At 40.0% G+C, this 17,690-nt stretch overlaps 1 protein-coding gene across 2 annotated transcripts in view; it reads left to right on the top strand.

The window, feature by feature from the left end:
* Window positions 1-17,690, top strand: part of kmt2a (lysine (K)-specific methyltransferase 2A) — a 40,707-nt gene that overhangs the window by 12,559 nt on the left and 10,458 nt on the right. Inside the window, exons 2-25 of one of the 2 annotated variants that reach the window (XM_087283011.1) lie at window positions 2,012-2,081; window positions 2,195-5,538; window positions 5,631-5,808; window positions 5,894-6,119; window positions 6,214-6,275; window positions 6,357-6,836; window positions 7,033-7,103; window positions 7,355-7,591; window positions 7,671-7,817; window positions 9,468-9,563; window positions 9,644-9,764; window positions 9,843-9,956; window positions 12,126-12,310; window positions 12,387-12,560; window positions 12,718-12,828; window positions 12,924-12,997; window positions 15,777-15,979; window positions 16,096-16,196; window positions 16,302-16,439; window positions 16,574-16,732; window positions 16,857-16,974; window positions 17,059-17,137; window positions 17,222-17,382; window positions 17,465-17,614. In XM_087283011.1, the coding sequence (XP_087139137.1) occupies window positions 2,012-2,081; window positions 2,195-5,538; window positions 5,631-5,808; window positions 5,894-6,119; window positions 6,214-6,275; window positions 6,357-6,836; window positions 7,033-7,103; window positions 7,355-7,591; window positions 7,671-7,817; window positions 9,468-9,563; window positions 9,644-9,764; window positions 9,843-9,956; window positions 12,126-12,310; window positions 12,387-12,560; window positions 12,718-12,828; window positions 12,924-12,997; window positions 15,777-15,979; window positions 16,096-16,196; window positions 16,302-16,439; window positions 16,574-16,732; window positions 16,857-16,974; window positions 17,059-17,137; window positions 17,222-17,382; window positions 17,465-17,614 (6,799 nt within the window). 2 annotated transcript variants of the gene reach the window in all.

Here is a 17,690-nt window from a genome sequence, read left to right as displayed (position 1 = left end):
CCCAAGTGGAACGCTATCAGGTTTTTTTTCTAAGCGAAAATTCAAACCATTTCCCTGATGACGTTTGACGATTGCCAAATTAGTGAAATAAAAGACCAAACTACCAAAGAATACCTGCCATGAGTATAACCGCATTCACCATCGGAATTACCATCATGGCAGAATAATTCAAAATAAATAATCCAACATAAGTGACCAAAAGCTCCACCCCTTCCGCTTCGTAAGCAAATCAGCGGCTGTTAAGTGTGTGAAGTGTCCACCATTCCACGCTTTTTTTAGTTTTTTTTTTACGGTTAAATAAGTGCATTATCCGGGTGCCCTTATTTTTTTTAATTTTAAGTGTGAATGCATTACCCACACTATTTATACTACAAAATAAAATAGTGCAAAACTATGCGATTTGGGACGCACCTATCGACTTCCACAGTAAGAGTAGCAAATACTATGGAAGTTAACAGTAACAGGTTTATAAAGTATCTTTTTTTTGTGTTAAATAGAAGGAAATTCAAAGTTTTGAATGAAGTAAATGGTTAATAAATGATGACAATGTTCATTTTTGCATGAGCTTTCCTTTTAAGATTGACTGCTTATTTAAAATTGAAGATGTCCTCTTATGTCAATTTCAAAAGTCATAGTAAAAGGGAATTCCTTTTGATACGCTCCATGTTCCAGTTAGGCCCATAAAATCCTTTTAAATGCTCCGCGGACCTGGCCTCTTCACATGAACACAGACGATTAGAGTATGCCTTCTCTCAGTGTGTGTCCTTGTGAGTACAACTTAATTCACACCAAGGACACTTCAATGACTGAGACATTTTTATCACAACATAAAACAGTGCGCCCAGCTGCAGAGCAGACAGTAATTACAGTAATCATCTGCACTGTAAGCCAGTTGAAAAATCTGATAAATGTGGGAAATGTGGCTGACTTGAAAGGATATGGAGCGTTTAAGTTGACTCAGAAATGGATTTGGAATTATGGCTTACCTAAAATGTTGTGACAGAATTAGATCAGGAAGGCAAGAGCCCAAATGGGCCATGTAATCAGCATTCCTCCCTGTATCCCTCATGTCAGGTGTGAGATAAGCACAGGGCTATCATAAAAGCCTGGAGCTTTATAAAATCCTATCATAGGACGTCTGCAAAGCTTAGCCTGTTTGATTGACGGAGGTGGAGCAGTTGTCAGGTGATACGGCCATTGCAACAGATGTCCTGACAGTGAGATCATCACTGATGTCATGCAGCCTAGCGACAGCCTCTGCGAAGGATACCTGAGTGGAATTGGCAGAACTGGTCATCTTAGTAGGAGGTGATCACAGATGCGTTTGTTACTTTCTCTACTTGTGGGAAGTGCACAAAAGTAGCAAACCATCTTATAAGTAAATTGAATGGCTGATGTTTTGGGAAACCTGACAAGTAGCTGTCAAGCTAAAAATTTATTGTTTATTTTTGGGTACAACCGAATCTCACGTGTGGTAGTTAAGTACAGATACATGGTCTCTTAATGTGTTAGAGATACTTAGTTACTTCCAATACTTTGTGTTAGTTTTTTTTTTTTGGTGATGACGGGTTCAAAAAGTGAATTATTGCATTTTTATTATACGGGTCATGTTAAGGCTACACTATTTGTTTTGGACAGATGGTGGTGAACTAATAAATAAATTATGCACACCAAAGTAGAGGGTATGAAAATTTGATATTTTTGTAGAAATAATTAAAATGATCAAGATTGTAGCGTATTGCCTTCTTAGTTTCATATGTTTATTTATTATGAACAGGCTGTTTTTTTCACCTCAAGACTTGACCCCAGAACTTCTAGTTAATTTAAGGTGTCTTTAGTATGTGCATTGTTAACATAATGAGTGGTCTTCTGTCGTGAGTTAAAATTATCGCAGAATTAATTCTTTAGAACAGTTTAATTTTTGTGGATTCATAGTTTACACAAATCAAAATCTCTGCGAGTTAAATCATAAATTGACACTGAACCATTTTATAATTTTTCTTATTTACAGGAGGAATTTGGAGGCTTTACCACAGTTAGTGACAACAGAAGACTACATAGCCCTGGAAGAACGTCAATAGGTAAACAAATTCTCTAAATTATTGTTGTAATTTTAAAAAGGCCCTTATTTGGTTAGCTGGTAACTGGAAAGAAATGTAGGGTTTGTTAATGGAGTGCTTTGTCTATCTGTCAGGTTCTATCACACCAGACAAGAAGCCCAGAGGACGTCCTCCTAGGACTCCTGCTGTGCAGAGGGTTGGCACTGATACTGAAACAGCCCCTTTGCCTGTTGCCACATCACCTACAGAGAAGTTAAAGCGACAACCAGGGAGGCCTCCTGGCACTAGAGAAAAAAAAAGAGGTCGCCCTCCTGCTTCTGTCAGCCAAAGGACCTGGCAACACAGCGGCCATGCACTGCCTGAAGAGGGTAGAGAAGTCCCACAGGAGTGCAGCTCCAGTCCTGTACACAGCAAGGAAGGTGTGGAGGAAAACAAGGAGAAAAGGCAAACTCCACTTGGGTCTGGGCACCATCAGGGATCTGAGGCTAAGCTTCACAAAGTCAGTCGGGAGTCCAAGGTGACCAAACTGAAAAGACTGCGGGAAGTCAAACTGAGCCCACTGAAGTCTAAGCTGAAGGCCATTGTAAGGAAAACAGTCACTGTTCCTGGTAAGCAAAGACGGAAGCGAGGCAGACCACCTTCTGCAGAGCGCCTCAAAGCTGAGGCTGCTGCTGCTGCCGCTGCTGCTCAAGCTGCAAATGCATCCATGGCCCAGGAGACATCCACAACAGCACCGAGGACTGCTAAGAAAAAGGCCTTTAGGGTTCGTCGGTCACAAGACTTGGGTGCTCGCACTCCACATGAGCTCAGGGCTTCTCATACTGCTGATGAACACACTCACTCAGATTCCCAAGACTCCCCTACAGCAGCTGACCCATTGACCCCAACTAAAGTTGGCAGGCCTTTGGGGTTACGTCAGAGCCCTCGCCATATCAAACCTGTGCGGGTTGTCCCTCCCTCTAAACGCACTGATGCCACAATTGCGAAGCAGCTATTACAGAGGGCCAAAAAGGGGGCCCAGAAGAAAAAACTGTTGGAAAAAGATTCTGTTGGCACACAAGGAAAAGCCGGTCTTGAGGCTGGGAAGCACAGAAGGCGAACACAATTAACCAACATTAGGCAGTTTATCATGCCTGTTGTGAGCACAGTGTCCTTGCGCATCATCAAGACTCCAAAGCGATTTATTGAAGATGAGGGCAGTTTCAGCACTCCACCACCACACATGAAAATTGCTCGATTAGAATCAGCACTGACTGCCCCAGCACCCCAACCCGCAACACCATCCACCCCAGCTCTCGTTTCCACAGCTCCTTCTACAAGTGGAACTACTGCCACACCTGGGTCAGGGTCTGCGGTTGAGTCTCTCCCTCCTCCACCACCTCCTGTCTCAACGGGCAGCACTACTGCCATTGCAGCTAGTCTCCTTAACAGCAGCTGCAACAATAGCACTAGCAATGGACGCTTCAGTAGCAGTGCGGCATCCTGTGGCTCCAGTGCTGTTTCGCAGCATTCCTCTCAGCTCTCTTCTGGTGAGTCATCTCGCTCTACTAGCCCTAGCCTTGATGACTCCTCCTGTGATTCCCAAGCCTCTGAGGGTACGCAGGCCCTCTCAGAAGAGGCTGATCATTCCCCAGCCTCTCAAGGAGAGACAGAGGCCAGTTTGCACCATGCCTCTCACCCACCATCACCAACATCTGAGCCAGAGCCAGACCATATAGTTTTGGAGCACAGCAGACGGGGTCGCAGAGGTCAGAGTCATAGACGAGGTGCTGTAGTGGCACGTGGTAGGGGCAACCTAATTATTGGAAGAAAACAGGCTATTATCAGCCCAGCCACAGGAGTTTCACAAGCTGGATCTCAACAGGCCTCTTCCACTGCATCGTCTTCATCTTCCCCACCGCCGCCTCCTCTTCTTAGTCCTCCTCAGCCTCCTCAGACAGCTTCATCCAATGCAGCAGAACATCACTCCCATTCACCTTGGATGATGTCACACTCCATTGCCCCCTTTCTACCTACTTCTTCAATACTCTCCAGTTCTCATGACAAACGTCGCTCAATACTACGAGAGCCTACTTTCCGCTGGACATCTTTGTCATGTGCTGAAAATAAATACTTCTCCTCTGCCAAGTATGCAAAGGAGGGTCTTATCCGCAAACCCACTTTTGACAACTTTCGGCCTCCTCCACTGACTGCTGAGGATGTGGGACTCATGCCTCCAGTCACTGGTGGAGGTGGTGTCACTTCAGGAGGCTTCCCAGCACCTGGTGGTGCGGCTGGGACAGGTACAAGACTTTTCTCCCCCTTGCATCATCATCCTCACCACAATCACCACCAACATTCCTCATCACGTTTTGAAACACCACTCCAAAAGCGCACCCCTTTACTACGCCCTCCTTTCTTTACTCCCAGTCCAGCTCATTCCCGCATCTTTGAGTCAGTAACCCTCCCATCCTCCTCAGGGAGCAGCCCTGGATCTCTGTCTCCCCTACAAGTCTCACCAACATCAAGCAAAAAGAAAAAGGGGTCAAGGTTCTCTCGTGGGCAACCCCGGTCACCTTCACACTCTATGATTACCAGGAGCAGTCAGTCAGGCGTTCCAACAGGGAAGTCTTCTGAACAATCCATTATTAGCAGTTCTGTCCCTATAACCGTAACTGGAAATTCTAGTCCATTACCTGGGGTTGCAGTCAGTCCACTTGCTGCCAGTGCCTTAACTCAAGCATCTTTCAGTGGCTTCCCCTCAGGCTCCATTGGTCTTACAAGCCATGGAGTTTCAGATGGGCGGCGAGCAGCAGGGGGTCTCAGTGTAAGTGGGAATTCTGCTTCATCTTCACAGCTCTTCCCTCTTTTTACACCAAGTCCTCAAGCATCAGGTGGGGGTACTGGAAAAGCAGGAAAGGAACGCGGTATATCTGCTACCAGAGACACAGGTACAAAGGAGAAGGACCGGGAGATGGAGAAGAGCAGGGAACGTGAAAAGGAAAACAAAAGAGATGGAAGAAGAGATTGGGATAAAAGAGGGAAAAGCCTTCCATCAGAAGCTTCCCCCAGTTCTATATCTAGTTTCTTTGGTTTGGAGGCTATTGAGGAATCTCTCACCCAAAAAAGGACCCCTGGCCGAAAAAAGTCAGTCACAGTTGACTGTGCAGAGGCCTCTCCAAGTGACTCTGCAGCAGTTCAGGCTGTTGGGTCCTTGTCATCAAAGGGTCGGCTGACTAAAAAAGGCAGACCTCCAGAGAAGAGTATTGAATCAGAGGGAGTAGAGAGGGAAAAGGACAAAGAGAAACTGAGTGCCCTTACCCAAGCAGGTCAGATGGGGAAACCCCCAACAACTACATCCATAGACTCCATATTAGATCGTGCCGAGAAGCAGCCTGTTACAGACAGACGTGTTGTTAGACTGCTGAAAAAAGCTAAAGCCCAGCTCAATAAGATAGAGAAGCGAGAGTTACAACCTGGTGATCAACCCAAATTGCCGGTATGTCCTATCTTTTGTCACCTTTGCTTTGATAAACATTTTCAGGTTTGTAAATGCAGCAAAGTTAATTTTCACTTGTTTGTCTTGTGCAGGGACAAGAAAGTGACTCCTCTGAGACTTCAGTCCGTGGTCCACGAATTAAGCATGTGTGTCGTCGTGCAGCTGTAGCTCTGGGTCGCAACCGTGCCGTGTTCCCAGATGATATGCCTACCCTTAGTGCCTTGCCATGGGAGGAGAGAGAAAAGATCTTGTCTTCCATGGGAAATGATGGTGAGAAAAGATCTTAAAACTAGTTTGATATTGTTTACAAAAGTATTGTTGTTGTAAAGTTGTTTTAAATGATGTTCTTGAATAGACAAATCATCAGTGGCGGGATCAGAGGAGGCAGAGCCACCCACACCTCCTATTAAGCCAGTAACAAGGCAGAAGACAGTCCATGAGGCCCCACCCAGAAAGGGCCGGCGCTCTCGACGCTGCGGGCAGTGTCCAGGCTGCCAAGTCCCAAATGACTGTGGGGTGTGCACCAACTGCCTGGATAAGCCCAAATTTGGGGGGCGCAATATTAAAAAACAATGTTGCAAGTAAGCTCAATCTTTTTTTTTATTGTGGGTTTCAGAATTCTTGTATCTTAAAAGTGTAATTGCCTTGAAACCTTTTTTGCTTGTGTCATCACAGAGTACGGAAGTGTCAGAATTTGCAGTGGATGCCATCAAAGTTTCTTCAGAAGCAAGCAAAAGGTCAGTTTCCTAAAAATGCTTTGTTTATAAATCAAATATGCTCTTACATTTCAAATCATTGTTTGTTTCTGCAAACTAAAGGTAAAAAAGACAGGAGGAGGAATAAATTGTCTGAAAAAAAGGAATTGCACCACAAATCCCAGTGTTCTGAAGCAAGCCCCAAGTCGGTTCCTCCTCCAAAGGATGAACCTCCCCGTAAGAAAAGTGAAACTCCGCCACCAGCACAGGGAGATGACAAACAAAAGCAGACACAACCTTCATCACCATCCTCACCAGCTTCCTCCCCAAAGGACCCTCTCCTTTCTAGTCCTCCTGACGACCACAAGCATTCACTGACTTCTCTGAGCTCAGCTTGTAGAAAGGAACGGAAGCAGCAGCCCAGTTCTTCACCCACCTTCCTGCATGCTGCCCCATCTTCCCCACCAGCACAGTCCCAGCATTCCTTGCAGCAGCCATGCCAAATGCCAGCAAAAAAGGAAGGTCTTACAAAGTCGCAGTCGCACACTGAGCCCAAGAAGAAATCTCAACAACAAAGTCAACCCAGCTCTGCCACAGACACAGGTAAAGAGATTTATTCTCGTTAACATTTCCAATTAGGCTCCTGGAAGAGACCACTTTCTGCTCTTAGGTTTAGCTCTAGTATCAGGCTGGTGTGTTGTAAACTCTGAAGAAAGATGGTCTTCCAGAAGCAGAATTGGACACCCCTAACTTTAACTTGCCATTAATTCTTTTGTTTTATGGTCATGTCATTTTTTAGCACCTGATGCAAAGCTAAAGAAACAGACCACTCGATGCGTTCAACCACTCAAGCCTAAACCAAAAGAAAAGGTAAGCAGATTTCGCAGCCACTTGATTATTGTTGTCATAAATTTTGTTTATAAGCAGTAGTGTTGTCTATTGATCTGATAATATTCTTAGCGATGCTGATATTTCCGTGACTCGTAGCACAAGTGATGTTGCTGGTTTAATTCCCGATGGATGCACATGCTGATCAAATGTACCTTGAATACATTGCCAGTCACTTTGGATAAAAGCATCTTCGATATGCTTCTGTGTAATGTAAATATGATTGTTTACAGGAGAAACAGCTACCCAAACCTGACAGCAGTACTTTAAACTCCCAGAGCACTCCTTCGACTGGGGGCACAGCCAAGCAGAAAGCGCCCTACGATGGAGTGCATCGAATCAGAGTGGATTTCAAGGAGGACTATAACATTGAGAATGTGTGGGAGATGGGTGGGCTCAGCATTCTCACCTCTGTGCCAATCACCCCACGGGTGGTGTGCTTTCTTTGTGCCAGCAGCGGTAATGTAGAGGTGGGTCATCTTTTGTTAAAGGAGAAGAATCGAAGGCATAAAAAGGATGGGATGTGTTCTTATGCCTTGTTGTGTTTAGTTTGTTTTCTGCCAGGTGTGCTGTGAACCCTTCCATCTCTTCTGCTTGGGGGAGGCAGAGCGGCCTCATGACGAACAGTGGGAAAACTGGTGTTGCCGCCGATGCCGCTTTTGCCATGTTTGTGGGCGGAAATATCAGAAAACCAAAGTAAGACATTTTATGAAGAATTCTGATGTAAAAGACTGCAAGAGCCATCTAAAAGTTTCCTCTAAAATGTACATCTTTCTCAGGCTCCTTTGTGTAGGTACAGTAATTTTACTTTTATGCCGAGTTTAGACTACATGATTTTAGCCCCAATTTTGACTCGCCGCTTTGAGAGATCAGCAACAAATTCTTGAAATCACAGGCAAATCGTTGCTCGTTCACGCGAGTAACAATCACACTCTGCGAACTATCAAAGTCGCGTTCTGAGAGAATCACAGTCGCCAATACCCATGAGATATTTTGCGTGCTGTTGGCGTCCTGTCGACGATTCAAAATCATGCGGTGTGAAATGTGTTCTGATTGTTAATAGCATCAGTGATCACCTATAACCAATGAGAGAGAAGCATCCACTAGTATGGGTATTGGCAAGCCAGCGGGAAGTTGGGGGAGAAGTTGCAGGCTTCTTTTCAGTCTATTTGGATCCAAGAAATAGTGTAAATTTGGCAGGAGCACCCGTGTCTGTTTGAAGTGTCACCTGAGCAATACAACAAACCGGGTCGAAAAAGAAAAAAATGTTTAAGAGAAATTGCCAATTCCTTCCAAAGGGCAGATGAGCAAAATTAAGAACATTCTCTATTCCACTAATGTCTTCTTTCACATTATGTAGTTCATAACAAAAGGTAAACTACGTGACCTTGCATTGTTTTTGCGTCACTTCTCACGTGTGTTTGGTTGTAAGAGATGTAGTTTTCAGAACGAGACAAAGTTGTCGCTGATTCTTCCTATTATAAAAACGCTTGCCTAGATAGTCATGCAGTGTGAAAACATCTGTGACTGGTCTACTTTGAAAATCGTGCAGTCTGAACTTGGCATTAGGGTGTTGAATTGGTTCTTTTCATTGCCGTTTAAAGTAAAACAGCTGAAAATAAACATGAGACTGAGAAAAATGCTCATTTTAGACAGAATTGAGATGGGACTTCTCAAAAACATTTATCTATTTATTTATTTATTTTATAATTTAGACTAATAGATTAATTTATAGACAAGGAACACAATAGCAGGTATTTTCATTTCTCGAAAACTTAAGTGTTTGAGGCTGTCATAGATACTGATTTAGTATTTTAGAGATCATAAGAGTAGTCAAATACTTCCAAAAAAAAACATACATAATTGATTTTAAAAGAAGACAGTGTTGGAACAAAGAGGGGAAAGTTTTTTAAACTACCATATTTAATGGAATTTTTAGACCTCTACAGTAGGCAGTATTTAATGGGAGAGATTATGTAATTTACTAAAGTTGTATTTCACATGGTGACTTGGCTAAGCAATGACCACATCCAAAAGAATGTGATGCATTCTGTCTTAATAATTTTAAGATACATTAGATTAATATTGAAAGCATGAGTTGGCTTGGATCAAGAATTATAAATGTCCTCCTTTGTGATGTGCTAGTGAAAAATAAGACCTTATGAATGGGGAATTCTTGTCAGCAATCTGGAATTATAATTTCCTTTCTGTTTATTTAAAAACCTTCTAAGCAACTTCCAAGTTTTAGCTTCTTTCTTTCTTTCTTAAAGCCCTTCAGAAATGACAAATGCTCAGTACTAAGATGGAAACAAACTTTTAAATGTTATTTTTTCCATCATCATTTAGCAGCTACTGGAGTGTGACAAGTGCCGAAACAGCTATCACCCCGAGTGCCTGGGACCCAACCATCCTACCAGACCCACCAAGAAGAAGAGAGTCTGGGTACTTGAATGCTCTAAATCTTAGAAGTCTGTAACATCTGTGGCAGCGTTCTCCCATAGTTATTTTTTCTTCTGCCACAGGTTTGCACCAAGTGTGTGCGCTGTAAGAGTTGTGGAGCCACCAAACCAGGAAAGGCCTGGGATGCCCAGTGGTCACATGATTTCTCTTTGTGTCATGACTGTGCCAAACGTTTAACTAAAGGTTAGTTCTAATCATCTTGAATGTTTATTGTATGCCTTGTCATTAAACAATGTAATAAATGTTATTTCCCCCTTCCAGGCAACTTGTGCCCACTTTGTAATAAGGGCTATGATGACGATGACTGTGACAGCAAAATGATGAAGTGCAAAAAGTGTGACCGCTGGGTCCATGCCAAATGTGAAAGCTTAACAGGTGAATTATCAAATTTTATTTGCATCTCTTATGTATCAAGTGGCATAACAAGGCACAATTTCATTTATTTTTTATTTGTTTATTTGGATTACAGAAATTTTATATTTTATTCTGTGAAGCAGCATAAATTTGAAAACTTACAAAGGGATTTATGATTTTGCCTAGTGTTTCTTTTTTAAATAAATCCTATTCTTTTAAAATTTAAAAAGATAAATGATTCTTCAGGCTCAAAATTTAGCAAATTAGAATCATTTCTAAAAGATCACATGCTAAGTTATTATAGTTAACGAAAACTAGAATTGAAAAACGTTTTGTTAACTGAAATAAAAATAAAAACGAGAGTTAAAAAAACAAACAAACTAGAACTAACTAAAACTGGATTGTGTATGTACAAAACTAATTTAAACAAAAATTATCGCAAAAACGTCCTTTGTTTTCGTCTTTGTAATTGTATTAAAATACATACTGTTAGCCTTTTAGAAGTAAATATATTTGCTTTGTGCTGCCAGTGCTCCTGTTGCCATTTGCCAGTCATCCTCGCTGTTGCTCCCGCTATGAGTCCATGACAAAAACAATGAATGGACATGACAGCATTTATTAATTTTATTTCTGTATTAGTGATTGTGATCGTGGACATCTTTTTTTTTTTTACCGGATCTTCTAAGTGAACCGGTTGAACTAATTCACCAAATCGAACTGAATCATTTGAAACGATTCGTGTCTCCAATAGTGATAAGCACTTATCCACAAACAACTTTTTAACATGCCTAATACCCCCCTCTGACTCAAAATAAACCAATATATACTGAGTTATTCAGTTACTAGAACAGTACACTGAGATCAGATTTGAGAAGCGATTAATCGATATTACTGCGTATGCGTATTATTCAATAGATGGTGAATCGAACGCAAATAGTAATGACAGCCTGCTGTTACGGAACTTAACTTGAACTGAGTTAACCAAGGGATTAAATGAGAGGAAACATAAGTTTATTTTATAACAGAAAGTCGTAATGGAATTCAAATAAGCCTAATCCTGCTTAAGTTGTGTTGCAAAACGTAATTGTAAGAAACTTTTTTAGATCATAGTGATGTTTTAACTGACTGAAATTATGATTGCTGACTACATATTTTTGATCTGTTGAGTCCAAACTTGAAAAGATTGTCACAAAAGACCCAGTTCACAGTAAAGATCGGAACTTCCCATCTACTGTTAGATAAACTTCAGTTTATCTGCCACCAGAAGCAGCCTTGCACACATATTTTACTAGAGGCTGCTTTCTAGTGAGCTGTTGTATTTGGATTTGAGGATGGGTAGAGTTATTGTACATTATTTATTCTGATGATTTTGAATCTTGTACCTAACAAATATACTAATTTACAAAAAAAAGTATAGCTAATATTGAAACTAATGAAAAACTTATTTCAAATGATAAAAAACAAGTAATTTGACCTCTAAAAACTATTTAAAACAAACTGTATTGAAAACAAAAAAAATCACAATGAAATAAATACTAAAACTAATGAGAAATCTGAAACTATTATAACTTTGATAATGTTATACTGAAACAATGGAGCAGTGGATCTTAGAAATTCACCCTTGCTATCACCATCACAGGAACAAATTGCTTTAAAATGTGTCAAAATAGAAAACCTTTCTCAAAATATTGCTTTATTTTTTTTTTACTGTAAATTTGGTGAAATAAATGTAGTCTCTGAAATACTTCTTTAAAACAGTAGTGCAAGTCTTTAGTTAACAAGATAGTTAGGCCAAAAATGAAAATTTACTCTCACACAAGTGGTTCCTTTTTATTTTATTTTATTTATTTATTCTTTACAAATTTTGTCATCACAAATTAAGATATTCTGAGGAACACTGGAAACCAACAGCCATTGACATCCATAGTATTTTTTGTTCCTACTATGGAAGTTAATGATTGCTGCTTTCCAAAATGCGTCACAATATATAGTTTTGTGTGCAACAGAAGATACAGATTTGGAACAAGTGAGAGTAAATGAAGACAGAATTTTCCTTTGGTTTGTGAACTATCCCCTTAAGCTGTAATAAGTTCTAACGTGGCCATTGGTGATGAAACGGGTATGGTAGCATTCTAGAGGTTTAATGCCATGTTGTAATAGCAATCTTTTGTTTGTTTTTTTTGTATGTAGATGACATGTGCGAGCTCATGTCTAGCCTGCCTGAGAACGTGGTCTACACTTGCACAAACTGCACTGAGTCCCATCCTGCTGAGTGGCGCACTGTCCTAGAGAAAGAAATTCAGAGGTCCATGCGGCAAGTTCTCACCGCCTTGTTCAACTCCCGCACATCCACACACCTGCTCCGCTATAGACAGGTGAGTTACCATCTCCAGTCTCAGTTGCCCACAGCTTTATTTCCACTATATACCTTAACATTGCCAATTGTTTCAGGCTGTTATGAAGCCACCTGAGCTCAACCCAGAGACCGAAGAAAGCCTTCCCTCACGACGTTCCCCAGAGGGTCCTGATCCCCCTGTGTTAACGGAGGTCTCTCCACCAAACGATTCGCCGCTCGATTTAGAGTCTGTGGAGAAGAAAATGGATTCTGGATGCTATAAATCTGTGGTAAGTTTTTCTCCTTTGTGAAATCCGAAAGGTAGCTTTTATGTTTTTATTCTTCTGCGAAAGATTATCTGTTGTCTTTTAAGCCTCCAGTTCAGCAGGGTTCAGGCAACGGTCACATGTGAGAGCCCAGGTGTCATTTTCTGTTCCTCTCTTTCAGCTGGAGTTCAGTGATGACATTGTGAAAATCATCCAGACAGCCTTCAACTCAGATGGAGGTCAGCTAGAGAGCAGGAAAGCCAACAGCATGCTCAAGTCCTTTTTTATTCGGGTGAGAAAAAGCTGGTGGACACACAGTTCTGACAGTTGGGTGTCTCGAAGTCCTGCGTTGTGTCTAATGACACTTGTCGCTTTTTTTTGTTACAGCAAATGGAGCGGATTTTTCCATGGTACAAGGTGAAGGAGTCCAAATTTTGGGAGACAAGCAAAGCTTCTTCCAAGTGAGTGCAAACTTTGTTTTAGTTTGCTTGCTGTTTTAATTTCAGCCTTAAAATTGATTTGATCAAAGAAGAATTTTTTCATTGCTAAGTTCCCACACAAAATATACGTTGTTTAAAGGTAAACAGTTGGACAAGTCAAGGTAGTGTTTGAGCATCGAGAGCAAACTCACCGCGGACTGTCTGTCTATTCTTTGCTCTCTGGTAGAGCAGAAATATCACCTTTCCATAGGGAATGCAGCCTGTATGGTCTAGTTCCATTGTTTGAGGTCGACAGGCAGTGTCACATTTCACATGGGGTGCTTTGACAAGTCTTGTGGTTGGCATTTGGTTTGCTTGTTTGTATACTTCATTTGTTACCATGAATTATTAAGAGCAGTGCTAAGTTTTGTTTTTGTGTATGTATGCAAGCCTGACATTTGAATATTGCCTCCTAAAGAAAGAAAACAATGTTCATACCTAGGGATGCAACGATTATAGATTTTGGTTGTTCGATTATAGTCTGAGGAATAATCAGGGTTATCATGATTAGTATGCATTCATTAATTTCAAAACACTACTAGTTTAGAAAATCACATAAAAATTATTTATATTTATATTAAAAAATATATATTTTAAAGTGTTATTTATTGCTTCTCAGTAACCAAATCATACAACATGAAATAATAATAAAAACATCCATTTTGGACAAATTAGTCAATTTTTCTCCTTTGACTTAAAAATAAGTGAAAACATTTTTTTTTTTGCATTTAAACAGAAGTGATAGTTTTACATTGAAAATAAATTACAGAACAATGAAATTTTTTTTACTTGTTTTATGTAAATCTAAGCATCATATTAGCTAAGTATTTGCGTTTTAAAGAGAACAAATGTAGTCAAAGGCTAAGGCATTTTGATCAACTGTATTATGAGCTTGTTTGGTATTTTCATTTAGTATTTTTTTTGCCTTTGTAGTAGAAATATCTATATTCAATACAAAGTAAACAAGGCAGTGGCGCAGTAGGTAGTGCTTTCGCCTCACAGCAAGAAAGTCGCTGGTTCGCAAGAAAAGCAATGACAAAATTGTGCGCACAAAACACGCGACGTGAACAGGCCTTAGTTAATAGTCTCAGTCATAGTTAATCCAATGTGTATGGGTATTAGCCTCAGTGTTCTAGCTCAGAACTTTAAACTAGTCTACAGTTGGCATAAATGTTTAGTTGCAGCAGTTTTGTTCCATGCTGAAACGCAATGTTGAGAAGCCTTTACAAGTAATTAACCATGACCAATTAAAATGTGGTTAACAGAAAAATCTGTTAATCGTTGCATCTCTGCTCATACTTTCCTTTTAAAATAATTTTTCAGCTTTTAGTCTGTTTAATTAAAATTGTCTTTTGGTCATTAGATTTTATTATGCATATTTTCCTTCCATCTTTGTAAACCTACACTAATGCTAAAAGTTTGGGGTTAGTAGGATTATTTTATAAAACATATTTTTTGCTCTTATTCATCAATAAGGCATGGAAATTTACACTACCGTTTAAATATTTATTCTTTGTAACCTTCTTTTCATTTGTGTTCTGGCCACAGGTGTTTTGTTGTGTACTATATCAATAAATTAATGAAGTGTTTAGACTTTTAAAAACACTGTTGTAACACATTGAGCCTCTAAGCATTGTTGTTATGATGCTTTTCTACTTGAGGAACATGTGAATTACTTCCAAATAATTCAAAAATAGTCTGTTAGTAAATGCAAGTCTACTTCTGAAATCCAGGCTTAACACTGTATGACATCGTTTCAGATGACTGTTCAATAGCCTACAGCTAATCAATCTGTCAGATTCTGGAGTGCTTTACAATGATCCTAAATAAAACATTTACATTTATAGAGATGGTATATAAGTATATAATTTCTCTCACCTGGGAAATGGAGGTAACTTGAATGGTTTGTGAGCACAATTAAGTGCACACAGCATCCCATATTATCTGATAATATTAATAATTCCAAAAGGCAGTAGACTGTGTAAAGCCACATAAAACAAAACAAAAACACAATGTATATGCCGAGTTTTGGTGGCTAATCAGCTGAGGTGACGTGACGCGACCAGCAAGACCTAGCTGTTACTCAAGTGGCCACACCCTTAATTATGCAGACTTAATATAACTTAAAAAAACAAAATGGATTAGTTATTTAAAAAATCACCCCCTCACAATTGTCATGAAGAGTAATATTAGCTATATGCACCAAAACCAACTTTTGTACCAGGCTGTAAACATGTTTTTATCAGCTGTAAAATTGGCCAATTCACCGTTGCAGTCAGTGCACATCTGGACTTCCTGGAGCCAGCCCCCAAAGGCGAGCTGATGATTTGCAGTTTCAGTTACTTCTGGATTGGCTTCACGAGGGAGTGATGCTTGATATTTACTCAACTGAACTAAGAATGAACAATACTAGTACATTAATTATTAATCATAGTTCAACATTTACTAATGCATTTTTAAAAATCCAAATCCAAATTTGTTAACTTGACTTAATAACGAACAACTTCTTTAACCTTAACAAATATGATTAAATACTGTAATAAATGTATCATTAATATTTATTTATTTGTTATAAAAACTATAACATTAAGCAATTTAGCCTTATTGTAAAATGCCACAATAGCATTTTTTTTTTGTATAATGTCAATAAAAACGGTTGAATAGATTTGTATACACACAAATATCTCAATATGTTGGGTATTCATGTACTCATGTTGTGTAACAAAGTCATGGCTAACAAGGCAGTGTTACATCTTTGCAGTAGTGGACTGCTTCCCAATGTTGTTCTGCCACCTTCTTTGGATCACAACTATGCCCAGTGCCAGGAGAGAGAGGAGATAGCCAAGGCTGGGCAGTCCGTGCACATGAAAAAGATCATCCCGGCTCCTCATCCTAAAGCCCCTGGAGAACCCAACTCTCTGATGGCCCCTACACCACCCCCTCCTCCACCAATGCTTATCCATGGTTAGAAAGTCATTTTACAGCACTGTAAAAACAAACATGTACAAGAACTACTGGTATGATACAATATGTGCAAGAAGAGTTCAATTATAATATTCTTATGTTTCTTTTGTGTTCAGACCACAGCCTTGAAGACAGCCCTGTTATTCCTCCTCCTCCTGGTGTTGGTGACAACAGACAGTGTGCGCTTTGTCTGAATTATGGAGATGAGAAAACAAATGTGAGTAATCACCCATCAAAAAGAATACATTAGCATTTACACTTGGATTTATAATTATGCTGGATTTCAGTTTTATAAGACATTGCTTGGTAATGTGTTTTTTAGGATTGTGGCAGACTGCTGTATATTGGTCATAATGAGTGGGCGCATGTGAACTGTGCCCTGTGGTCAGCAGAGGTGTATGAGGATGTTGATGGAGCTCTGAAAAATGTTCATATGGCTGTAAGCCGAGGCAAACAGCTGGTACGCACTGTGTCATGTTTGTTCATCGCAATAATATACATTAATCTGCTTAATTTTGGTATTTTATAAGTAGACCACTGTCAATAAATCTTTCCTTGCCCACAAACAGACTGCATAATGCTTTGTTTTCTCAGCAATGTAAGAATTGTCACAAACCTGGAGCCACTGTGAGTTGTTGTATGACCTCCTGCACCAACAACTACCATTTCATGTGTGCACGTCAGCAGCAGTGTGCCTTTTTAGAGGACAAGAAGGTTTACTGTCAGCATCACAAAGATCTTGTAAAGGGCGAGGTAAGGAGTGATGCATGCATATATCAGTAAGCAAGTTGTGCACTAAGGATTACTTATTTGTTGTGAATTATATATAATATATATATTTATATTTATTTATTTATTTATTTTTATTTTTTTTAAGGTGGTGCCAGAGTCTAGTTTTGAAGTAACTCGGAGGGTTCTTGTGGACTTTGAGGGAATCCGTCTGAGAAGAAAATTTGTTAATGGACTTGAACCAGATAACATACACATGGTGATAGGTCTGTATGTTGTTACAGGGGGCTTGTCTATGATAAAGAAATCACACTGCAGAAAAGTTAAATGTCCTTTTTTTTTTTATACAGGATCTATGACCATCGACTGTCTAGGTATGCTAACTGAACTGTCAGACTGTGAGAGGAAGCTATTTCCTGTGGGATACCAGTAAGTCTTTGAAAATTGTGTTGTTGCATTTTAATAAATACAAATAGAAATTAAATTAATTGATCAAATTATGCATTTACACAGATGTTCAAGGGTCTACTGGAGCACTCTAGATGCCCGCAAGCGATGTGTTTATAAATGTAGAATATTAGTGTGTAGGCCTCCTTTGAGTGAAACTTTGAATAAGAACATAGCAGCTCAAGAGGAGAACCACACAGTTGTCCATAGTCCTCCACCTGTTTCAGGTAAGCATGTTATCATGTTTCTTTGTCCGTATTCAGATATTTTTTTGCCATTTTAAAGTCTGATTATTGTTCAACCTTTCAGCAGTGGATACCTTTTTGCCTGGACCCATAGATTCCACAAAACCATCAAATGTGCCTTCCACACCAAAACCACGAGTTTATTTTAGGAACAGGCACCCCAGCTTTCCACCATGCCATCGTTCTCCTTCAACCAGACCACTTCCCTCACCAGGTAGGAGTAATATACTGTAAATGTTTATATTTCGACTTCCTTCTGCTTTTTTAAACCTTTTAAAAATGTTAATGAA

Source organism: Danio rerio, chromosome 15 (genome assembly GCF_052040795.2).
Source record: "Danio rerio strain M-AB ecotype USA chromosome 15, GRCz13ab, whole genome shotgun sequence".
Classification (NCBI taxonomy): domain Eukaryota; kingdom Metazoa; phylum Chordata; class Actinopteri; order Cypriniformes; family Danionidae; genus Danio; species Danio rerio.
The sequence above is the reverse complement of the archived record's forward strand: the minus strand, read 5'-3'. Positions and strand labels throughout refer to the sequence as shown.